The following is a 26,908-nucleotide window of genomic DNA, read 5'->3' as shown; positions in this document are numbered from 1 at the left end:
ACACTGTTATTTGAAGACAAGATAATGAGAAAATGTTTTACTCAGTAATAATTCTGTATTTTTGTCTCCTAATGTGAACTGCCTGACCTTGGTCTTTTAACTAAAAAACTTATTGAAGTAGGACTGTTCCTGAAATTAAACAGCATATTTGTAGCAATTTAAAAAACAAAAATAATGGTGATATTGGTAGCCTGCTAGTATTTTTGCTTTCATACTCATCAAGATCAGACATGCTTACACCTCACAAACCTATTTTCAAGTGGTGACAACATTATTTGCATTACTAAAGCATGCAAAAGCCACAGACTTGGACCACAACCTCCTTGTGCAAGATCCTGTACAAACAGGGCAGAAGAATTACCCATACACCAGAAGGAATGTAACCAGAATAAAGCAAGAATCCTCATGCAGACTGATGTGGGAGTACCAGGAAAATGATCATTTGTATCATATAAATAAAGTTTTAAGTAGTCTGGGAACACTGAGGTCTGACTGATAGTAGACTTTTTCAGATACCCCAGCAAAAGAATACACTACAGAAAGCACCAGGAACAGCCAATGAGATAGCTTTGACGATGTATGTAGGGAGGGTCCTTATAAGGAAAAACATGAAGAAATCTGATCTCCCATATTTCAGCTTTACCTGCAATTGTGAGTGTTACCCATGAGTATTTTTCTGAAGTATCAAGGACCTCATCATCCTAAACATATACAGTATCTAGAATCAGTTTTTGATCTAGAATATTCTCGTTTAAAAAGTATAGTAGTGTTTACAGATTCTTTCTGATGCTATGTTTATTTATTTTTTTTTTGATATTGCTAAAAGTCATTGAAATGACCAGATTATTTGCTTCATGATCTTTTTAATCTTTTCATTTGTAGTGAAACATGAACTGTCATTATCATTTCCTTTTCCCCCCACTTCCAGTTTCCTCTCAAAGAGGATCATCCAGTTCTGAATATTCCCAAGCACTCAGTCCCTGTGGCACACACCTGCTCCAGAGGTCAATATGCCCTCACGCCTCCTCTTTCTTTTGCCTCTTTCATATATAAGAGGATTATGAAAAACACTGACAATTCCTGAGCTTTTGAAGACAGCTGAAGAGTTTTCAGAACACTTTAATGTATTTTATGTTCTGGATGGACTATCCTCAAATGCTTCTTTAGCTTGTAGGAATGAGATATTTTATAAAGTTCTACCATAGCAATGAAGATGACTTCTGTCAAAGCTCATAAGTTGCCCTCATTAAAGATTTTATTATAGCATGAATAGCATCATTGTTAAATTAGTTAATATTCCTTAGTAGCTTGGTACAAATCATGGATTACAAGACTGCAGCATGTTTTTGTCAGTGCATGTTTACATGCTGAATTTGCTGCAAGATTAGGGTCTGAAATGCCATTTATTTCCCTATAGCAATCTTTCGCACTACTACTTCAGAGCAGTCTAGCATACTCAGTGCAATACGGTCATTGAAGGTAACACTAACAGTCAAAGGAGACTTAACAGGAAAAGGGCATTTCTTGGCGATGTTATCACTGTTACTTAACAAAAAATGATTTAAAACTTAAACTATGTAAGTACGTGCTTACACTAGTATCAATTAATGCCAAAACACAGTACAGAATGTGTAAAAGGTATGCTAACTGGAAGGAATCTTCTGCCTGTGCTGTGATTAACTCCACCTGCAGCATTTGCAAGAGATTAAGGAAGTTTAGAATTAGAAAACACACATGTTACACAAGGATGGTAGCCCAACAGAGCACGCTGACGGGCAGACACCCATGAAATTCTGCCTTGGAATTCACGTCTCCCAGCTTTCACTCTGCCCGGTAGCCTGGACAGCAGCAGCGGGAGATCTGATGGGACTCACGTTCTGCAGGGCCCTGCAGCAGAGCCGCTGATGACCCCGAGTGATTAAGGGTCAACAAACTCCAGCCTGAAGCAACCGTTCTATGAACTTTGGCACATTCTGAGTAGGCTCCTGCTGGTTTGTTGCCTTTGGCCCTTATCTTGCAGTTTAGCAAGGATTGTGAAATTCTGAATAAAGTTACAAGACAGATCGGGTCTGTGTCAGTGACTCAAGGTCTTGCTCTTCAAATGTTCTCAGTATTCAAAATTCCTTTGGCAAATAATCTCATCTATCAGCTAAACATTTTCCTATAGGTGTGTCAAAGGACTCACCAAAAAAAGAAAAAAGTAAATATTTTTATAAATATCATCTGTGGCAGGGAAACATTATTAGAGATTCTCTATGGCAACACTTTATTTGGAAAAAAACTACCTGGTTTCTGTGTGTTCACAAATGTCAGCCCATAATTGAGAAAACTCTACTTGGAATGTAGTAGTACTGTATGTTCTTTTCAGAAAAGTGCAAGTGTCTTTGGAACATGAAGAGAAAAAGAGGAAAATAAGAGGAACCACCCACTTTCAAAGATTCCCAAATGTCCAAGTTGCCTACAAAAGAGGACTTTTAATATGAAGTCAATTAGACTTCTGAAAATTTTGCTCTGAATTTTGCTTTCAAGGCAGAACTTAGGCCTTTGGCAGAAATTATAAGTTCTTCCTCCTTAGAGGTACAAGGAAGAGAACATATAACTCCTTGGGCTCCTTTTTTCTTGGCAATGTTTTCTGTGCCATTGAGGTGGCCTCAGTGCTGCAATGGAATACTTAATGAATTAAAGATTTTCAGTGACAGGAAATCATAGGTAGATATGTAAATAAAAAAGGGTGCAAAAGTCAAAGTAAAATATTGAGCTTGTCTATATTGCTTGAAAAGAGGCAGCTCCAAATGAGAAAAATTCTCTCTATAAAAATATTTAATATGAGACCTCTGACATCTTTCAGCACACTGTGAGATGTAAACCTGGGCAGATTCAACTAAATAGTCCTAGTGCTTCTACATTGATCCTCACCTTCAAGAAGGTAGTTCCTCCTTGTAGTGTGTATTTTAACATACATTCTCTCTTCCCACTCTCCCTACCCTTATTCTGAGCAATCATGACCAAGTAATAGGAAGAATTTAATTCTTCTGCCTTCCTACTTCCTTAGCTGTGGTAGTTCCTGGAGAATTTCTCATTCTAGCAAGGAGTTTTGGAAGAGCACACAGGTTCAGGTTTGCAGTGTCTACAGTCAGTTTACAGGCACGACATAACCAAGATATTTTCCAAAATAATTCAGAAGCATAAAACTTTGTGAAAACTGTTCACAAATAGTAACCAATGGAGTTTTCCTTCCTGGAAATCATCGTAGTCCTGGAGGTCATAAGAGATGCAGTTCACAACATTCAGTGGCAGGTAGGGCCCTTGTATTTGTCCAGCTCAGCAGCTGTCTACTTCTGCCTTGAGAAATCAACATGGTTTTAATAAAATCACTCCTCCTAGTAATTTACAGAAATTATTAATTAATGGCTCAACTAATAAAACAGTTTTTCACAATTACATGCTCTCCTGAAGTGCAGGACAGCTGCTAGGTACCCAGAACCTCTGAATTTTTAAAAATAAATCTTAAATCTCTATCTTTTCTTAATGTAGAGTCTTATGTGCTCTGATTTTCCATCCTTACACATTCTGTATTTCCAAGACATTATCCACAGGATGTTCTAAACAATGTGAGAAACCAGTTAAAGATTTTTTTTTCTTTCTCCTAAGAATACAAAGGTCTCAAAACACTCTGAAATCCCTAAGCATGTCGAAACATCACTCAGTGATGGCAACAGCAAAACTGGCTCTTTCTTGAACTGCTTTTGTATTGGCAAAGCAGCAAAGGAAGAATTAGAAAAATTACACAAGACTGTGTAGCAAAGCTCCACAATGAGCCAGTATAGTTCAGTTTTAACGATTTGGAAGCTGGATATAAAATTGGCTGTATTACTCTCTGTCACGTTTTCGTTTTCTGTCTTATGCCTGTCACCCCACTAATTTTCCAATGAGATTCTGAAATGCTGAACTTTTTGATCATTCAATATATCAACCATCTGATTTTACTCTGAAAATAAACTTATTGCTCCTCTGAAAATAAACTTATTGCTCCTGTTTGGCTGAAAAGTCTATGCTTAATTCTAATTTTTCTAGATAAACCTACCAATTACAACAAAGGCTGAATTTTAAATATTGTTATCTTAAAGTTCCTTCAGGCTTTCAAGATTATGTATATTGGCCAATTGTCTGAGGTGCTTTGAAACTTGTCTAATTTTAAAGAAACATATTTCATTATATTTAATATCACATTTATCTAATATCACACTTATTCATCAATACTCTTAAACTATGTTAAATACTCTTAAGACTATACTACTGCAATATAAAATATCATTGAGTGAGAGTTACAGCTTTGTAAAGAGAGTGGCAGCATTCTGCAGGATGGACTGCAGCATGGACTACTGAGAGATTAATTGTCATCTACTACTTTCCCACCTCTGAAATGAAATCCTACTTTGTTTTCAACACTGCTATCTTCAGTCTCGATGGCCTGTAGTTCCTCACTGGCTGCCTCTTGTTTGGGGTTTTTGTTCATCTACTGTGGAAGAATAAACTTCCCAGTCTAGTGCCACTCGCATACAGACAACATCATCTTCTCAAAGTAGGAACCCAAAAATGCAGAATGACTCTGGAAGACCAAAAGATGTCTCCACTTCCCATTTTGAGCAGTAACTTTTTTGCCTTTTTGTATCCTGCATTACAATACAGTCACTGTTAATCTCTACATAATGCATGAAGTATTAGATAATATATAATAAACATATTTCACAATTTATTTGGTATAGAACACAGGGGATACCTCAAGAACCATTATAGCTTGTTTGCATTTTACTTCTCTTTTAAAATAGGGATAGTATTATACAAAAATACCATAAAGATGGTTCATTAAGAGAATGTAAATAGGACAAAACTTCAGAGCGCAAGCTACGCTTTAGGAAATAAAACCAGACAAACTGAAAACTTTGTTAATCTCTATGTTAGAACACAGAAAGTTTTGAAGTATGGTAGTTAATCTGAAGAAAATAAAAAGTTTCAGCACACTGGAATGTACAGTTTCTATTTATAGAAAACCCAACAGACTAGAAGCCCATGCCATTCAATTAGCAATTTATAACACCTTCATTGTATAGCACACTGCAGAAACTGGAAGGCTGTTTCATTTCTGTATTTCCAGACACATGTCATTTCCAACCCCATATTTAATAGTGTGTAACTGCCTGAAGGGGAGAGATCAGAATGTGTGGCATGTCTCACTGAGAAGAATTTTGTGCATTAAAAAAAAAAAACAAACCAGCTCTTTCAACTATTAAACAGAAAGTTAATGAGTTCTCTTGCTCCCACCCTGGCTTTGAAGACTAAAAGGAAAAAAAAAAAAGAAAATAAAAGAAAAGAAAAAAAAAGAAAAAAGAAAAAAAAAGAAAAAAGAGAAAAGAAAGAAGAAAAAAGAAAGAAAAGAAAAGAGAAAAAAGAGAAGAGGAAAGAGAAGAGGAAAGAGAAGAGGAAAGAGAAGAGGAAAGAGAAGAGGAAAGAGAAGGGAAGAGGAGAGAAGGGAAGAGGAGAGAAGGGAAGAGGAGAGGAGAGGAAAAACGAAAGTGAGACAGCAGAGAGTAAGAGACAGAGAGGGCAAGAGACAGGGAGAAGAAAGCGCAGGAGTGAGAGAATTCCTTATGAGAGAGGCATATGTAAAGGATAAGAAAAAATGGTTTTCCATGATGTCACTCAAAGCATGTCTGTGTCTGGAGAAGTGCTTGAAAAGGCAGACATGGATTTCTTTCATTCCAGTAATGCATACTATTCATGCCACGTTTTCAAACCATGTCCAATGCATGAAAGAAGATAATCTAGATATTTATTCACTACCAACAGACTGATTTCACCAAGCTGATAATTTAGGTCTTGTAATTTCCTCTTTACCCTTTAGAAGCCATTTTTTCCAATTTTTCTCCTAGTTTGCAAATTGTTGCCACCCCTTATTTTTCTTTATTCATGTCTCACCCCCTTCAAAAGCTCATGCAAGATTTTTCCTTCTTCATGTGCATGCTTCTACTTTCTTGTGCTCTCCATCTGCTGGTAGAGAGGTTGAACTGTTGCCACTACCTTTCTAACTCAAGTTCTGTGTCTTTGTCCCCTTGTTCTGCACTCTCTTACTTGTCTTGGACTCAGGCTTGAAATTCTTTCTTAGATAAAACACAGGAAATAATTGTCACCAAAAGGCATATTTACACATTACATTGTTTCTTTCCCCTTTAATACATCTTTTCTTTCTTGAAATTGTTCGTATTCTCTTTTCAGCTAAATGTACTTTATTTCAGACATGACAAATTCCCCTCGAATGACTTAGCTGATAGTGCACTTAAAATAACCACAGCTGCAAGTGGAGACATGAATTCATGGAGGCTGAATTCAGTACTAACAAGACCGATAGCAAAAGCAAAAATTATTAGTGATGTATGTGTCCCCCAAAAGCACTGGTCTTCAGCCCATGGCCTGGAAAACTTCTAACACCTATGTTTGCTATAAATGCCGATGTTTCTTATACCTTTTTCAAGTCACAGGTAGATGCGTTATCCAGCTGCACATAAAGTTGACAAGTAATTTAAATGCTTACAGGGACAGGCAAAGGTGTGGCTGGCCAACCATGCTAGGACTAGGACCGTGATAGGGCTAGGACTGATCTGGTGAAAGATAGACATAGACCATAAGGTAGACAAAGAGTACTTTGGAGCAGGGTGAGAAAATTTTATGTTAATGACTGTCCTGACTTTAATGCAAGATGAGAATTCAGAATAAAAGTCAGGAAGGTGTAAAAGCCAAAGAAGACAGAATAAAAAGAGGAGGAAAAATAAAAAAGAAGAGCAAAAAGAAAAAGGAAGAAGACAATCAGGGAAAAGAAGAAAAAAAGGAATAAGAAACAGGAAAAAAAAAAAGATCACTTTAAAGATTCAGGAGCATAGCTAAGATGAAGTAAAGCATCTTTTCAAAATCATTGTCCTCTTTCCTGTTTTTATATGCACAATTCAGCCAAAATGCATTCAAATTTTATGACATCTCAATATAGGCAAAGTCCCATCAAGCACCAAACTTTTTAATATGAGTAGTATGAGATCAGTGGAAAACAGTTTTGCAGTAAGTTATCATTACTTTGGAGATTAGCACAGTGGATGCACAAAGCAGTAGGTGTCTTTGTGGTTTTTAAGCAGCTCAAACGTAACTGCTACACCTGTAATCATAGTGCATCTCACCTGCTCTGCATGACAACACTAGCACAGGAGAGCTGGGTGATCCCCTCCTTATATGAATTTAATTCAATAGAGGAGAAAAAAAGCAGTATTGCCTAGGGCACAACTGCCCCCCTAAACCAGCATTACCTTACAAATGAACTCCTGAGATGACATTATTTTCTCTATCTTCAAATTACTCCGAGCTTTCCCTTCTCTTGAATTGCTGAGGAATAAGGTAAGGGTGTTGTGGCTCTCAGTCCACAAGATGATTTTCAGTCTGTGCTATTTAGTTTGACTGCTTCTCTCCCCATGATCTAATTCCTAGCAAGATGTAATAGGCACTCACAGTCTGATAGAGAAACAATGGATTTCTTCACAGACCTATCCAAAACCAAAGCTGAAGTTGCCCTTGGCAAATTACAAGTTAACCAACAATTCAGCATCTAACAACAGTTTATTCTAGCTGAAAGTCTTGTGCAACACTGTTGGATTGAATAGAGTGGCAGCATTTTGTCACCTATTGGTCTACTAGCAAAACGTTTTTTCACAACACTAAATCCCTTAGCCGCAGTTCTCAGAAAATATGCAACCTAGCTTTCTGCAGCAAGTCTCCAAGCAACTTTCTTTCTTTCCACTCCTTCATACTGCCCAACAAGGGGACCTATTGACCTGTTCTGGAACTCTCTTTTCTTTTGTTCTGGAGATTTTGAGATATTTTGTTATTACTGAACAGGATGGAAACAGTCAGAAATCCATGAATATTTCTGTTTCCATTATGTTTACTAAAGGCTTTTACAGAAAATGTATTCTGCTCATTTCAACACAGTAAAATGCTCTTCAACACTATTTTAAGGACTTAGATCGTTAAAAATCCTTACGTTAGTCTTCTGCATGTGGTGAAATTTATCCCACACCATATCTTCCAATTATTTCCTTTCCAAGAAACAGAATTCTAAAAATGGCGAGATGTACAGATGTAATAACTGATGCAATATGTGTCAGTATAGTTTTAAAAGGAGATTTGAGATTCCTTCTTTTCAACAGAGTTTCCCAGTAATGTTTGGCATTTATGACTTGCTCTGAAATGCTCTATCAGGCACGAAACAGAGAAAGCGTGTGTCACTAGGAAAAGTTATATTGAGATAAAGCTCTGTGCATGAGAAATATCTTCCATATAAGAGAAAAAGCCCATGTAAGGGCTTCCATGTCCAGCTGTCTTTTGTTCAGAGCATGTCTGCGGTTATATTGAATCAATCTAGACTATTTTCCTCTCCCCAAGACCTGCAGTAGATTAGAGGATGTGTATAAAAACATGTCAATCTCAATGGCAGTGATACGCCATGCACTTACTGCAAACAACAGGCCCAACAGAAGAGGTCAGCAAACTGTGGCTCTTGAGTCAAATGCAACTCCTGCATTGGGATTTCATCACATGGCTGACATTAAGACTATAATGATAATGAGCAGAAGCTTCTATCTGCTGTTTTGATGGATTATATACCTTCCCCCAACAAATGTCCAAGTGCTTTTTGAGACAGATTTACTTTTGTCTTCCAAAATATCAATAAGCTCCACAGATATAACCTTTAAAGAAGATTCTCCTTTGATTTTAAGAAGTAGTAAGTGATTACTCCCTATGTAACTCATCTATACCAATCATCATCTCCTTCAGTGATCTCTTTTGCAAATGTTGGCTCACACCAGAATTAATGCAACCCTGTTCAGATGTATACACCTCTGCATTGTAGCAATTTAAACAACAAATAATTCCATAAATAAAACTGCTTAGAGAACTTAGTATTGCTTCAGGGAAAATAAATTCTGTACATTGTTGACACTAAGAATGAGTTGACATACTTTTCAGCAATTTTCCATTCATAGGCTTCTAACTGACAGTGATTTAAAAATTTTGCCCATCTTTGCTCATGTGTGCAAACACCATTCTGAGCTGGATTATGGGATGTGAGTTCCTCAATTTAGAGGTGCACTATGTGGATTACATGCTCACAGAGAATAGATTTTTTTTTAAAAAATGATATGAATGTAATGTAAGCTTTTCTTGATGAGTGTGGAAGAATAGTTAAAATTTCATACTGAAATATAGTTAAACATATTTAAGTAACTTAAAGAAAAAAGGGAAACTTGGTTAGGATTTGATTCAGTCCATATGGAACAGTGCAAAAGAGAGACTTGCACTAAACTTATCAGGCAATACAATTGGAGAACACATGGGTGTTTGACATTCAGAACATATGGCCATGGAAAGCAAAGCCCAGCAAGCTCAAGCAGGCAATTCAGACTCAACCAGCTTCTTATCAGAGTTGTTTAAGTTGAAAAAGACATTGATATCCTGTCATTCTATCAAACCTACCAATTCTAAATAGCTAGATAAACTGAGCCTTCTCCTACTGATTTCATATGAAAGATTTACTTATGAAGAAAAATAAATTTAGATAAGCTTTAACATTGTTTTTTGAAGTGTAAATACACTGAAGTTTACACAAGATGTAATTTTGTTTGCTTCCTTAACGGGTTTATGTCTAATAAAGCAGGCTGGATCCCTGTCCTCAACACTGCTAGTCTGCTCAATCAGCCTATGACTGATAAAATGGAGTATTCAACATAGTGTCAATGTAAGCCCATCTAAAATTTGCTATTTGCTGTATCTCGAAATGTCTTTAGGCTCTTTATCTTATACTGAGGGAATTTCAACTCTTCTGCAGAAGACCTCCCATTTCTGCATTAATTATTCATACTGACAATGTCCACTCACTGTTTCCATCAGCATAGGATTTAAGTTAAGCCTTTAATCTAATGGTTACAAATAGCTTTTAGAAGAAATAAGTAATATGTACAATTTTCACCTGAAGGTGCTAACAAATGAGAGAGTATGTGCATATCCACAAAGCACTGGAGGAAGACAAGGCATCTGGCAGTAAATATGACATCATGTGAGGCCTCTATTTGATTGAAAGGAGTACAAATAATTAAACAGATTATTTTATCCATGGACAACAGATAAAACAACTTATTTTCCTCAGTAATAATCACTTGCAAATTGACGTCTGCATATCGCTTTCCTTTAGCAAAATAAACAGCAATTTTGGAACAACATGCTAGTCAATAGGCAACTTATAAATATTGACTTAAACTTATTTTTTCAGTCAGAGCATCTGGTTATCAAAGTCACAAAGTGTCATTTCTAAATATTGACTGAAAAATAGACTAACAACTCATCAAAATTGATTTGTTTATGCATACCAATCTTTTTGTTAGTTATTATATGAAACAGTCAGTATTCCCCCAAAACCTGAGTCAGTGATCTATCACGAGTCTTCATTAAAACCAGATTTTAAATAGCAAGAATTCAACTATGTTATTCAAAATATGGACCTATGCTCATATATGCCTTTTGCAATACTTAAACCATGTTATTTATTTAATTTTGCATCAAAATATATATTCCTGATTTAAAATATAGTGTTACATTTACCTAAAAGTAATATTTAAACTTCACATTTTTCTTGTGTTTTTTTCTTTTTTTTTTTTCCTTTTTTTTTGCTGTGTCTACCTATTTGTAGAATGAGCCTCCGCTGTTCTCTAGACTACCCTGGGATGCACAGCCATAAATCAGAGGTGGAAACATAAGTTGATGGAGTGGGTTTTTTTTGGCTATCAGTTTTGAAAAAGTACTACAATCCAAAAGAAATCTTCTAAGTAATTTATTCTTTATTACTTGTATGTTTTTCTATAACATATCTATTTATAAACTAAATTGAAAATGTCTTTGCCCCTCCTCCCCATTTCACTGTATTTTAGAATATCAGCCTGACCTCTTGCATTTCACATTCCAGCTCTTACGATATTCCTGTATTGCAAACAACTTATTATCTGAAATTCAATCTACCATCATATTTATGCAGAAGCTTGATACATTTTTTAGTCTGTGGTACTTGGCAGGACTGAAGTCAAAGTATTATCTTACTGGTACTTTGTGGCAGTCAAATAATTGATGCATAGAACTGAGTCTCTTGACTTTTGTAAGATGGGACACAAACAATTCTTCTAGGCATCATACCTTCATTTGGAACTGGAGGACATATGATGACTGTCACGTACATCATGAGCCTGAATGCAAACTCTGGCTGCCCTGTGGTGTATCTACATAACCATTACTTAGCAATCAATGGATTCTGAGTCAGCTCTTTGAATATAGTCATAGTACATGTGAGGGAAACTTCCTGATGCTTGGGAAAGGTCACTTATGGGCTTTTTTTGTATGTATTTTTTTAATATAACAGGCATATCACATTGGGAAGAAGTATTCTGACTCCCTGTGGTAATTCATCATGACCATTGCATCTTTTGGCTCTTAATTCTGCAAAAAAACATATCCACATACTCATGCATGTGACAATTCTGACATTCACAGTCTTGTCGATTTAAGAAGATTCACTCATGTAAGAAAACTCATTTAACTGATTGCAGAATTAAATTTAAAGAAACGAATTAAGCTAAGGCTGAAATTTTAAATTGTATGACTTCACATGATTCATATGATTGATGTTCAAATGATTTATTCTTACAGAACCTGGAATGCCCTCTTTTTCTACATCTGCTTGTGATCATTTAACAACAACATACATGATTTCCTGCTATTAAGCCTTGAGTATTTACATTTAAGCTACATAGAAGGATATTGGTCCTGAGAACAACACAATAAAATTCCTCCAGTTACAGATTATAATTCCCATTTGTAAACATAGATATGGCAGTACTAATAAATGCAATGCTGATGCACAAAACCACAACAGATTTGATTCCAAATATCAGTGAATCTGACTTGCAATGAAGATTTAGTAGTGCAAAGAATGAGTTGTCCTTCCTTTCTGAAGAGTTTGGGATTGTCTTGCATAGGCCCAAATGCAAACAAGATGTCAGAGAGCTCAGACTGCAGATTTTAGATTCCCTACAACAACATTCTCATAAGTGACCAGAAATGATAACTCCCTCAGCTTTTTTTAGCTCGTGCAGAAAAGATGCGAAATGCATTCACACGTCTGAGCTGACCCTGAAGAATTTTAACTTCTTAGCCTGTTAAAGGCAGCCATAACCATAACTCACTAGAGTGTAAAACATTTAAACATGATACCTTTAAATATAAATAAACCCTTGCTCACACTTTTCTACTGAACTACTTGAATATTGGCAACTTTCAGGTATGATTATTAGCTTAATGTGATTTTTACTTACAGAGAAGTAGTTTTCTAGTCTGAAACACAAGAGACTTGAATAAAAAGAGAAAAATGAAAAACACTCTGGATTTCACAAAACAAACAGAGACTAGCTTGCAGGAAGGCTGTGCAACATTCAGTACTTTTTCCTCCCAGTTGGTCCACTTGAACCAATAAGCAACATGCCAAGAGGAACTATAGCACGCTAATAAAAACACCTGTATGTTGTCAAACTCACGTGCCTTCTAAGGTGGTACACATGCAGTTGTGATGTTATGTTTTGTCAGTAATTATGGAGCCGCCTGAAAATGTGTAATGATTTTTATGAATACCATCACTTAATGTACAAATAAATTATTGCATGTCTGAATTTGAAATGAGGAATTCCCAATACGAAACTTACAGTTCAAGGGATTAATCTAAAAATCTTCCAAATATCTTAAATCCATTAAGAGCTGATTTTTTCCTCCATTATTGTAAAATCAATTTTTTTAGGACTAAGTGAAAGTTTTTTAACATTTCTAAAAGTATCCCCATCCACTATAATTTCCATTAAAACTTAATACACACAGAAAAATGTCAACCTTTAGTCAATCACATCTTATAGATATTTGGAATGTATCTGTACAAGATGAAAAGTTTTTTTTTTTTTCAGTAAAGATGAAAAGTCTGTCTCTTACATTATGAAATGTTTTAATCGGCACAACTGCCTGACGTGGTCTAAGTGCCTGCTCTTTCTTGCCCGCTGCCTTTCATTTACAAGAGTGAGGCAGCAGATGGCAGTATACAGTGAAAAAATGTACTTAACATCAGAAATCGTAAAATTAGCAATGTTACTGCTGTAGAAGTCAAATTTTGCTTCTGTTTTTAAAAATATTTATTGCACATAACCAGGCTGGTACAGCGTAGAAGACAGTATCAGCATCTCTACAGAAAGGAGGAAAACATGAGAAAAAAAATCATATATAAGCATAGTTGCTATAAACAATTTTCAAGAAGAGACAACCATGTAGATGTACAACTTGATGTCTTCATGCTTAGCACTTCACAAGCTGGATATTTATTTAGATTCCCAATGCTGTCTTGGGATTGAGCGTAGAAACAACAGTGGATGGCCTAATACATGTATTTTCTGGGTCATGCTGCAGCTATATCAAATGACAAACCTCTTCTTACACTCTGTACATACACTTTGGTCACTCAGGAATCAATACAGAAGAACAGAGAGAGAGAGAATATGTCCCTGACCACAGCAGCACCATCAAAAATTTCATAACTTGATTCAGTGGTTTTAACTCAAGTTCTAGTAACTTACTCTCATTGCAAAAACAGCACTTGCCTTTAAGATTTCTGGTGCTTAAAAGACTTCATAGAGGAAAAAGCAACTCTGGCATTTGCAGTTTGCTGCTTCTTTCATTTGAGAAAAAATAAAATACACTTGGGGTTTACATAGGAAGTTACACTTAAAACAGAATACAGATTCCTTTGGGGAACAAGCCAGGGTCAAAGAAAAATTTGGAGAGGTCTGTGTAAAAAAGACAGTATAATTCTGCTGTTATCTACTACATGAAGGGGAAATGTAACTTCATGGCAATTTATGTTTTGAAAAAAATCTCTTTTTAGGGAGAAATAACAGGCTGTTAGAATTCAAATGAAAATGTGGTTAAGATTTTTTTCAAAATTAATTGTCTTATCCTATCTTCTAAACCACTTTTTTTAAACATGTATAGGAAGGCAATACTAACTTAATCAACATGGTCAGATCCTGAAGTCTTTTCTCATTTTCTATTTGTAAAAATTCTCAAGTTTTAAAGAAACAATATTTAATTTATGTTGCATTATAAGAGTCTCTCTCCCTAATGCTTACCGGAATAACTTCCAGTTTTGCCTGCATGAGTACAATAAGAATTCAATGAACACAGTAATATCAGCAAAAATTAGAAAAGTGATACAAGGAAATTTTAAAATATAATATGAGTCAAAAGCACATGCAAAAGGCTAAATTATTTTAGCACATACAAATTAACAGTTTGAAAAACTGTCATGTAAATAAAACACTTTTTGCCCTGACCCAAGTAACAAGATTCGTAAAAGTGGACTCCTGAGCTCATCCAGGGCTCCACTGAAATCAGTAGCTGCACCTGAATCCCATTCTAGTGTGTAGCAAAACCGGGTTATTTTGTACTTGCAGGCATAACTCGTGCCTAAAATCACTCTGAGAAATGAATGCATTTCAAATGAGTCATTACAGCTAATCAGAAAACCAATCTTCCAGATACCAGCTATTCTGGTGATAATAGATTTCTGATTACATCTGCACAGCATGATTAGGGCTAAGTTGGACACTGTTGAAACAAGAGGGATAGCACTGCCAAGAAAAGCAGCAGAAAATAATCACAGCTGTTTTTTTTTTAATTCTTTTTTTTCACCTGAATAGAAAAGAGATAGACTTTGCAGAGCAGATGTTCAAGGACAAAAATTTGGCCACAATTTTTTAGGTCTTAGTTCCTGTTGTCCTTTAGCCAATTTTTTGTATTTATGGAAAAAAAAAAAAAAAAAGGCAATGATAATAGATTCAAGCTTTCCTTAACTAGTTAGCTTTTAACTGCATGCTGGAGAAGACTATTGTAACTTATCTTTTGCTATTAAAATACTTTTTAAATTTTATAGCTACATATTGTTTTTACAAAAATCAAGCCAAATATAAAAATAAATCATTTCTGGTCTTTATTGTTGAACAAAGTTATGTGTCCAGATGTGTGGCACTAGTTTGTAGAAGGCAACGACATATAGGATATTTACATTCTTTGCTTTCCAAATCCAGACCAGGCACTCTCATTTCCAGTGTTTCTCATGACCATTGGGGCAAAAGCCTGTTGATTTCATATTTTTTTTAAGCTGATTTCAACTCCCATGTGATTAACGCTTGCCAAGTGTATATATTGGAGTGCTAATGTTAAAAAAAAAAAAAATCTGTATTGAAGACTGAATAAAACTCCAGAACATAGAGATGTGGTAATTCCAGAAACATTAACATTCTTTATTCTGTAAACATAAATAAAGATGCCAAAACCATTTCTTACTATCCAATCCTAAATTATGTGTGAAATGTGAAATAAGGATTCACATGATTGAACAGGTACAAGGATTATCTATTTGTGCAACTTGCCAAAAAAGTTCATTTTAAGTTAGTCGTTATAGTGTGAACTCGTTACTCTATGGATCATATTATGACCACAAAAAATAATGGTGGCAGATTCCTACATTTAGGATGAAGATTATTAAACTGTATACTTCTCATATACCCAAAGTACCACTTACATCTGCACGTCAGAGGCTTTTATGGTGCACCCTGCAGAATCATAGGAAATCCTTTTTATAAAAATAAATCTCTACGATGCTTTGGGGAAATTCTTGTTCTTCCTTGTCATGCAAGTATTCAGTAAAGGGGTACTCTGTATGCGTATGCACACATGCATACGCTTACATAGGTATACTGTACATGTGTATTCACACTGACAAGAATAGATTTGACTATCCATAAGACAATTTTTATGAAAGTCAAGTAACTTGTGTATGTAAATACACGCCTTAGTTTTCTTTAAAATAATATCTACTATCAATGTACAAATAAAATTATAATTGATATTAAATTTAGAATACATATCTGAATACCTCTGCTAATGAAAAGCTTGTTTAACATTTCAAAAATTCTGTCCATGGAAATTTAAAATGTCCTAGTTTTCCATAAACCAATGAGTGAATAATTTCCACAAGGAATATCAAATCAAATTCTGCTTAGGGATATATCAACATATTTTGATATTTTTAGATATTTTAAATCCATATGAAGCTGAATTAACTTGAATGGACTTAGCTTGTCTATACATAAGTTTCCAATCTGTAAGATAAGGTCCTGTGTAGTTAATCTTTTGTGAGTTCTTTATAAGTGATTAGATTTGAACCCATATCTCCCTGCCTTATTTTTCCTACCTCTCGAGCCTGCACAAGATGTATTTTAATTTAACACTCTGCTTCTGATGCAGTCAACAGTTTGCTATAGTTTGTTTAAAAATTTCACATATCATTCCATAATTTAACTAATTGCAGTTGTACTCTTGCTTAAATATTATTAATAAACAGAACAAAATAAGTTGTTCTTGGAGAATAAGCATCTGGAATCCTTGAAGATCTGGAGTTGCAAACATCAAAAGGAAGTAAAATGTTTGAAACAGTCCATTACTATTAAAAAGTAGCTTGCTGAGTTTCCAGTGCAGAATAAAATATTCCTACAACAGCTACTCTGACGGAAGAAAAAAAAGGAAGACAAAAAAAAAAAAAGGACTGTGACAACAGTCTCAACAGTCTCCCTGTCTCCCTTACAGGTAGTTGATCTCTACAAGGAAATCATCTGTACAGAGACATCCCTGATGTCTGTTCTGGGCAGTGGTTCAAGGACATGTCATTCAATATGCCTATGTAAAAAGTCATCCTGAATAGTTCCCAATGTTGAACATGACAAGACAAATACGGAAATTTCTTTTCTACTAGTACAGGATGACAGTCAAGCACCCAGCAGCACATTATCTAACCATGCAGACTAGATGAACAACAGGGCTAGAGACACACAAGGGTAAGAGTGAAGGGTTATCTTCTCTTACTGGCTTCCAAGATAACTTATGCTTTCAAGTAAAGTTCGAGTGCAGGTAGGGAGGCAGCTAAAGTTTTGAACAGTTGAAGCCACAGCACACATGACCACCCAGTTTGTGGATCAGAAGGGTACACAGTAAAAGCAACCTGAAAGCCCAAAGCCAGAAGGAATAGAACATATCTGAGAGGATCTTGGTTTTCCCAGTTTGCAGGAGAACTATACTTGAGCAAAAAATGAACGATATTTTTGTACTTATCAATTCTACTATGATAAAAATTGAAATATGGTCCTTATCTGAACCTACTTGTTAAAAAGAGCCCATGCGCAACTTCCACTACAGAGTGTGATGAGTTGCAGCATGCAAAACTTTAGGAAAGAGAGTTGAATTTGGAGGAAATTTAGCTTCATTTATCAAAAAGGTTAACTAAGAGTGACTTTGGATTGTACAACCCACACACCAACAGAGATTTTTTGAATATTCACAGTTATTCTACAAAGTAAAAAAAACAAACCAAACCAAAACAACAACCCAAAAAAACCCCCAAAAGTCTCCAAAATAATTTAAATAATCTATAAACTATATCAGAAAACAATATTTGCAGATATGTTCAGCATGAGATACTCATCACAGCAAAGGTCAAATAGATACTTATTTAAAGTGAATTAACACACAATATCTAACTCCAAAGGAATTGACCCATGCTTCTGCAAAGCTAGGTGTTAAGAGTTCCCCAAATATTAGTAGAAAAACATAAAATTAAAAGGGATGTTTAATACCTTAGAGAGTGTCTGTGCTCTTCTCAGGATCTCATAAAATGGAACATCACCTTTGGCATAACATATGTACTTATTTGAGAATTTGTGCTGCATTGTACACAATGACAGAGTGCAGAGCTCTCTATTTGCTATAGTTATGCACTGATGATAAATTACAAGTGAATTTATTTTTGTACAAGTGAACAATCCTAAATGTAAATGTTTATTAGAACTTTTGTTACGGCCTCAATCGAAGGCATTAGTTAACTTGCTATTATTGCAGTGCAGTAAGTGACAGTTGGTCTCTATTTTAATTTTATAAAGTTGTTATAAACATATATATTTATACTAACAGCACTTTGTATTTTAATATTTTATCCCAGATTTTCTGCTGGTTCAGTTAGCAGCAGTGGTTGAATTCATGAACAGATGAAGCAGGAGTTATGCTAAAACTTTTCAGCCTAGGCAAAGTTTAGAAGAGCCTAGATTTATCTTCTTAATGAGGGAGTGGAAACAGTAAGTGCCAGAGCAAACAGAAAGTATGTCAGGGGTTTCTAGGACATCCAAGTTTTTCTGCACGTGCTGGTGGCTGAAACAATATGAAGAAGGATTCTTCATTAGATGTATAATGACAAAAGAAAGGACCATAGTCCTGATAGGTATATGTATCTATGAAAGGATACAGAAGGATGAGAGCTCCATTGCCTCCAGTCTAAGGAGTAAACTGTATAGCAGACCACTTGAGAATTCAGTGTCCCAAAAGTCAGTGGCATAAAATACAGCAACATGCACCAGATACATACAGAAAGAGTATGTACAAGCAGCCCCCCTAGCTGCTTTCAAGCATTTCACTGTAGTGGTGGAAAGGGAGCCTGGAGGACTTGCCGGAAAGGAAAACTTGGTTTCAGGTACACTGCTCTGAACACTTTTCTAACAGCTTAACAGGAGCTGTTTCCCATCTCTGAGCTCTCAGACCTGCCCTTCCTCATCAGCTTGTGTGCACTGACACACAGGGAAGTGTCTGCCCGCTCAAATGCTTCTCTCCGAGCCCCAGCGTGTGCAACCACTTGTGAAATTTGGCCTTAGAATAATATTCTCCTTCAGTAGGGTAATTCATCTGCTTGCAGAACACAACAGGTTAGCCTCTCAAGAAGAATAGGGTGATTTGGTGTGGGCATCATAAATCAGGCTACATGATTCAACCATCTTTTTCTCTGGCTGCATCTTCCATGAGACTTGGAAAATTTTCCAAGTGATACCACTTCAGGAGACCTTATCTTCCAAAGTAAAATGGAATAGCACCATTAATTTATTTTCTCACATAAAAACTCAGCTTGTTATAATAATCAGCTGATTTGTGTTTCTATATTTGAAACTTCTAGGATTGTTTGCCACTCAGATGGCACCTTGAGACAACCCGCATTATTAGTCTTTTTTTTTCAGTGTCACACATGCACTGCATGCAATCTATATAGTGAATAGTATAAAATATCTTTATTTCACTTCCAACCTGATATCATGAATGATGTTAAGAAAACATAATCTTCGTACTCACCCCAGCCTTTGGTTTAGCTCCAGAGCTGACTATCGAGCAGGGAGATGCTGTGTCAGGAGCATGGATGTTAGGAGACGAGTTTGTTTGTGAATGATTTACTGAAGCAACATCCACTCCACTTTCAGAACCAGATTCAATATCCTGTAAAAAAAGTGTTGCAAGTCTCCTTAGTAAACATGAATATGAAATAAAAATCTGTTTTTTCTAAATAATAGAATATTTATGTAGTCTTACTCACATATATAAGCATAATTCTGTATATGAGTAATTCTCCTTATTCTTTCCATCACTTACACATCTGCTTGCTGTACTTTTCAATGTGGTGGTTTGTATTAGCTGCTGTTCTGAAATTATAAATCAGTGCTAACATCAAAGCTATAATTCCCCTAAATGTTAGAATGCAAGGTAAGAAAAATCACTTAGGGGCTGCAGAAGTCTGACATTTTTCTCTGATGTTCAGTATTTCCTGTGTGCTCCCACCTTGTGTCTCAGACAGTGTTGGGAGCTCAGTGAACATCTGTAAAGCATTATACAGCTGAAATGACATCACCATCCAGCAGTTTATACAATTCAGAGGTACAGCTCCCTATTTTTTTTGGAATCGCAGACACTTATAAGCCAAAAGCTATTTCTGGTTAAAATGCCCTTACTTTTAATGACACTAATTACATTCCTTTTTTTTTTTTTTTTTTTTTTTTTTTTTAGAACAAAAAGAAGAAGAAATATAGTATGATTTATTTTTGAGGAAGTAAAAATATTGCACATATCTGATTTACTGCATAGAGTGCGGGCAGGGGATTATACTGCTTGCAAGATAAATTGTGACACATGTCTGGCAAAAAGCTGGCTATGTGTAGAACCAGCCATATACTGTCAGGTTTATTAGCCAAGATGCAGCCTGTGTGAATACGGCTACACAGAACACAGAAAAAGCCTGAACTATTAACCTCAGCCAACTCTGTGCAGATAAAGCCTCAGTTTCCTCATACCAAGGTCCTAGAATAGGTGAAATATGGGGCAGAAGCATCTCAGGGGTTCTGCTTGTGAACTGGAGAGAAATGGCAACCCTTTGATTCATTAATTTCAGTTAAATCTCTGTTCTGCTAAACTGAAGCTGCCAATTTTACAGGTGCCTCTACACCAAGTACACAAGCCTGCTGTTTTCTGAAAAGGGTTAAGAAAATAAAGACAAAGCTGCACTCTAGGTAGGACCCTGCATTTCAGCCAGACATCTCCTGCCAGTCTGCAAGGTGAAGCTTTGGGAAAGCAGCAGAGTTATGGAAATGCCTCTGTAGAAATCACCTTGTGTAAAGCTGCTATTAGACATTCCTGCTCAGCAGAGCCATGCTGCCACAGTGCAGAACCATGTTCCCTGCCCCATTACCCATGTTTTTGTATCACATCCAAAGGCTTTGTTACTATAAAATCAATGAGGCTGAACACAATGCACAAGTGTCTCAAAAACCATATCTTTTGATCTTCTGATTCATAAATCCAAATCTCAAAAATTCCTAGAAAATTCAGTGTATATAAATAACATATATACCATGTTTGATGCAAAATGTCTTTCTGGCGGGCTGCTTTGCAGCATAGAAACAGGTACCACCTCTAATTATCATGCAGGCTTACTTACACAGATTGCCCCAACTCCCTTTATTGCTCTAAGAAATTAGGTAAATGCTGGCTGTCATTGGTGGGTGAGATAGAGAGAACAAATGTTAACCTTGTTTTTCAGCTTTCCTCTCCTACCAGTGCTCAAGTAGATGCTGTGAGAACATTGGTGTTCAGGGGGAAGATGTTTAACTACTAAAAATTTAATTATGTTATGTCCTTTAAAAATGACATATTATGTAATCTTTAGCTGACCAAACTCACAGAACCTAACTACGGCTTTTCTCACCTATAGCAATAGTAAAGCCTGGCTTTAATAGGAAAATCCCCTCATTATCTAAAAGAAAATACCACTAACAAAAGAAAATGACCTGAATGTTAGCCTAGGGATCTTGGGGCAGTATTTCTCAGGTTTTATAAATTGAAAAGCAGCTGCAGCACATCTGGGTGAAATTAGGAGGTCACCTTCATGAGAATACCTTCGGTCAGTCATTTCATCTTCTTCACAGGTACATGCGTAAACATTTTTCATGAAAAAATAACTCATCAATCATGCTTGTGAGCTGTCTAGTCTTCAGACTACTCTCAGCAAGGAATTGTCTAATTTAAATAAATAAATTAACTAAAGAAATGTAAATAATTAAAGTTCTGCCCAGAATCTTATTTTGAATGACAGAGGATTTCATAAGTGTATCTCTGCCAAATATTTCATGGACCCTCTCACTAGCAGAAAAACAAGACCTGTAGCTCAGACTTACTTTCAGTTGTAACTATATAATGTCAAATTATGCATATATATGCTCTGAGACTGGTGTGATCCTGACTCTGTGCTGACTCTACATTAGATAGAGACCGAGACATTTTCTGAGTCTTGTTGATATCCCTTTCCTTCACCTGGGAGCTCTGAAGCTCTCTATGAAATGATGCCAAAAGGAAGCAATGGATGCTACTATTACTGCCTACAAAACATACGTATATGCAAACAAAAAATATGCAACAAATTCTTTACGAAAAGAGCTTTAATTCTGAAAGCTGATGAATATGAGGCCTGAAAGAAAAAAAGAAAGTGAAGTAAAACCAGATTCTTCATAGAATAATAAGAAAGATTAAACAAACTGGCTTACAGGTATATGCCTCCGTTTGTATGTTGGGGTGCTGGATGGAGAAGAGCCTGCACTAAGAGCATTCTCAATATCCTGATCAAGCTGGTCCAGTTTCATAATTAACAGCACCATTGAATCCAGTCGTGATCGATCCCGATCTTCTGTTATTTCCTAAGGAACAGAACACACAATTGCTAAATCTAAAATGCCATTACTTGGAAAGAATAAACTTAAATTAAGAAAGCTCTGTTTCTTAATTTGACATGAAATTACATTGAATAATAATCAGGAAAATATCTTCTTTGGGAAAAATGCTTTTTTGTGTAATCAGTTCACTGAGCATTGACTCACTGCTGGGAAAACATTTTACATTAATATTTAACATACTTCCATTAAAGCAATTACATTTTTAAAAAAGAACAATTATTTGGTATAAGTGCATCATTACCATTTCCTTGATGCACATGCTCTTTAAAGAACTACTAATTCTAAATGCTCCTCCAAACATTCAACCCAAGATAATTACTTTGATTGTACAAATGCAAATGATGAAGGTTAATGTATGATTTAAATGGGAAAGAAGGAAGTTCAAAGAAGCTGTTTTCCAGCTGAGGATAACTACAACTACTTTTGCTTGCAGAACTCAGTGTAATGATGTTTTGTTGATTCTTGGCAGGGAGTTCTGTCTTGGTTGGAAATTCCTGATATACACGAGATACGTCAACATTATAGTAAACCCAGTATTGCAGATCCTCTGCCTGGAAAGACAGAAGTATGAGGGGAATTCACATCACAACCTTAAAAACCCAGTTTATACGGCTTATTCCACTATACTCTGTTTGTAGCAAATGGAGCCAAAGAACATCCTCTAAAGAGCAACTCAAAGCAAGACCTTCAGTTAGGTGGACTAAATAATGCTCTCAAGGAATTTCTTCCTTTCCCCGTTATATACAGAGTTAATGCAAAAGTTAGCCAACTAGCCTGCCTCAAAATTCAGGAATATGAAAACTCGCACTGGTTCCTGTTTGGATTTTCACAGTAGGAACCTAGTAAACAGGAAGTCCCATTAACTCAATTAAAATAACATTTTTTATAAATTCTTCTCAAGAAATGGAAACAGAGATGTTATAATTACTTCACTGTGTCCAAGAAGAGGGTAACGTAAATGCCCAAACTGGTCTTTTTTTGATAGTCATTAAACTCTTTTTCAGGCTACACAGCCTCTTGTCTAAGTAGCTGGGATTCTGTTAGCAGTTTTTTTATAGGCTGCTTCAAAGATGCTGCAAAGCATGAATTAAATTATGCCTGCTAGAATTAAAGGAACTGTATTGATAAAATGGTCACATAAAACATGGTCTACATGGTCTTTATGTGAAGACAGAGATGACCAAAGGTTAGTTAACTAAATCTTAGAAAAGCAGAAATACAGATCTGTCAGTCCACAGCGGAGTTATGAACAACATTCGTAGCAAAGGCCAAGCCCAGGAAAAAATGTGTATTTAATTTTTTATTACAACATGATATTTTGGATTGGTTTGCTGAAAAAGCTGATGAATTTGCAGGACCTCCTGACGAAGTTGAACTGAGTTTAGAATGACCCTGAGAGAATATTACCTCAAAACAACACAGCAATCAGTGAGATGGGTTAAGTTTCATTTTCTGTCAAACTGAAACTGCAATGTCCCAAATGACTCACTGAAACTCCATGAATCTTCATTTTAACCGATGTGAAATAGATATCTGAAGTTTGCAAATGTCAAAATAGTTATTTTGTCTAATCTGCATGGTTGCAGAAAGCCCAGTGGACCAAATAAAAGGGTTTGCTAACAAAAGACACATGACCTCCTTTGTGGCATGTGGCTGTGTTTGCCATGGCATGTGAGACTGTAGTCAGTTCACCCATCCAGAGAGGGCCAGTACTGCTACCAAAACCAGCTTCCTATACAATCCCCTAACTGTGTATTTAATTCTATTAGTTTTGCTTGGAAATATAGCACTGGAAACCTAAAATTTAGGATTCCTAATCAACCTAAAATTAACACTTGACTTAAACCCTAAAAATTAATTGTCACATCACAACAAAATCAGTGGTAGTGACTGGTAAGGTTTTTTAGTTTGTTTGTTTTGTGGTTTTTTATATATATTTTTTCAGACTAGAGAGATAACAGGTATTTTACATTAAGGGGGTGGGGGGTGGAGGTGGGGCTGGGAGGAGGGGAGGAGCAGGGAGAAGAAGAGAGAGAGAGAAAAGAGGAATTTTCCCCAAGCAAATTGTTTGACTTATCCTGCCAAAAAAATATAAACTTGCTCTGCATGTAGCAGATTGAGAATACTGGAGGAGAAGCTGCTGAAATGGAGAGGTGGCAAAATATTACTCAAAGTGATATTCAGGCTTGACACAACAAGCTGTCTTTTCAGGCAAACACCTCTTTCAGAAAACAATAATATTATCAGTATGGAATTCAGCTGTTCTGCTCAGAAGTCCTAGCAATGGTTTGTGGTTCTGACAGCTGTTGACCTCAACCTTTTCATAAGAATATTTAACATTTTAACTATAGTTTCTATTTTCACAATTTACTGAATAACACAATAATCACCTTCTGTTTGGCTGAGGCAGTCTTAGATTGTGTACATGAAAGCCTAAACATTATACCAAAAATTTAAAACATACAAGTGAAAAAGACTAATCTTGAGTTGGAAATTCAATACAACACAATAAATAAATATTATTGTAAGATTAATTTATATTTAGACAGTTTTAGCCTTGATACTATTGAATAAATTTCCAAGTGCTTTATCACCTGTCTTTTTTGTATCTCCCTCGTGTATATATTCTGAGATTTTATTACTGAAATGTGATATGATCTAAAGCCAGAAAGATATTAGCAATTCCTTTGTTTTCTTTTGAAAATATAGTATTTCCTTTGCATACAATTTCTTACATTTTTCCCCACTTATAGCTAGTTTCCTTCCAAATTAGAATGCACTAATATAAATTATGTTTATACAATTATACAAAAATCCTATCTTTACAATTATGACATCAAAACTCAGACGTTAGAAGACTGCCCTTAGAAACTTAATTTCTGCCTTTAGGCATTTGCATTGGGCAATTCAGGAATGTATCACAAACATATAGAGTAGGTTAGACTTGATATGTTATTTGTCTGGAGATTTTATTTTTAACATGTCTCCACACAAAGAGGAAACAGTTTAGGTCACGAACTGGAAAAAAATAATATTTCTTTTAATTTGTATCCTCACTGGTGTAATAAAGGAGCCAGTTAAATTTGAATATAGTCATATGTTTAGAACAGAAAGCATTGCAGCTGTTCCCAGAATGCAGGATGCTTGAATTATTCCTAAATTAAGTATTAAACCCCCAAAGTTAAGGTCTTATTAAAAGAAATCCACATGTTTTTACAAGGAAAACAGTTCACAGGCCCTGTTGCTATCATCAGCACACTATGCTAATAAAATGAAAATATTTTGGAGGACATGGTTACAGATGAGATTTGGCCACTTTTTTAGACACTTTTGTCATTTTGGAGCTTATATTGTAATTGAAAAGAATTACACAATTTATTTCCCCTCTATGGACTCCATGTCTTCAAGTCCTTGTTTGTCTTTTTACTAACATGCTGCCTTGTGTCTGCATTTGGTCTTAATAAATCTATTTTGTCTTATCAGGGCATGGCAAAATATTTGAAGCAGGTACCCTTTCACTTCCTCTCTCTCAAGCCCTTTATTTCTCTGCATGTATTTTTCTCCTTCTCCCATACCCAGTGTTTTACATCACACACACACACACACTTTTTTTTCCTATCATGGCCCCTTTTCCCATGCACTTCTCTCAGTTGAGCAGAGCTGAAGCAAAGGGTACCTTTTGAAAAGAGGCATGTACTCTGAAGAGTACATTCACTCCCACCTTCCCTGTAAGATCTTCCGTTCAATGCATCTTCTGGTTTCCAGACCAGAGCAGACATCCCCATTGGTGCCAGTGGGGTCCCCTGTGGTTAAGACAGGGAGAGGACATCTTGCTCCAAGCAGCCAAATTAGGGCCATCAGGACACCACAAGTTTTGCTCCTCCATGATGCTCTTGTGTCAAGATGCTCAAAATTTCTTTGCAAAAGACACCTTGGTTTTCTGAGGCAAACCTATTGCACAACTGGCAAGGTGAGCTCCATTACCACAAAAGAAAGGGATCTCTTTTATGGAAAGAGTTGACTGAGTTTTGCCTGGTATTCTTGATCTGCAGCTGTCTGGGCTGACTTAAGGTCCTATATTAATGCTATGTGTTTCAGATGACATAAATTACTCATTCTTGTCTTTCCTAACAAAAAAAGAGCCTTTCTGAAAAATATAAAATAATTAAATTACTGATTTTATACTGTGAAGGTTTTCATCTGCACTGAAAACAAACACAAAGAAGTGCTCCATTCCTTCTTGACATAAGACATAGGTCTAGACACAAGCAAAGGTCACAGTAAGGTTACTATTCTAAAACATATTTTGAGCTAATATTTAAAATAGACTGAGAATGAAACAAATAACATAACCATACACTGGTGTATACATGCACAGGTGAGGAGACATGCTCATGCATGCAGATATCACTACACATTCATGCATGTTTTTGGGAAAATAGCTTTTCTTCTAATTCTTCTTACAAGAACTTTAGATAGCTAACTCATTTTTTCAAATATGAAGTATTCCACAGCACTAGTTATGTGTACTTTTTAATTCCTGTTAAGCCCACAAAGAAGTTGTTGGGAAAAATGAAGACTTCAGAGGC

At 35.9% G+C, this 26,908-nt stretch overlaps 1 protein-coding gene across 2 annotated transcripts in view; it reads right to left on the bottom strand.

Annotated features, from left to right (window-relative positions):
* The window catches only part of DLC1 (DLC1 Rho GTPase activating protein), a 220,144-nt gene that overhangs the window by 146,632 nt on the left and 46,604 nt on the right, over positions 1–26,908 (bottom strand). For both annotated transcript variants that reach the window (XM_082051724.1, XM_082051725.1), the window contains exons 3-4: positions 22,134–22,283; positions 19,399–19,539 (exon numbers count right to left, since the gene is read on the bottom strand). In XM_082051724.1, coding sequence (XP_081907850.1) covers positions 19,399–19,539; positions 22,134–22,283 — 291 coding nt within the window. The remainder of the gene's footprint in view (positions 1–19,398; positions 19,540–22,133; positions 22,284–26,908) is intronic.

This window comes from Streptopelia decaocto (assembly GCF_964273445.1).
Source record: "Streptopelia decaocto genome assembly, chromosome: 4".
Taxonomy (NCBI): domain Eukaryota; kingdom Metazoa; phylum Chordata; class Aves; order Columbiformes; family Columbidae; genus Streptopelia; species Streptopelia decaocto.
Note: the sequence above shows the minus strand (reverse complement) of the source record. Positions and strands in the feature narration are given on the sequence as shown.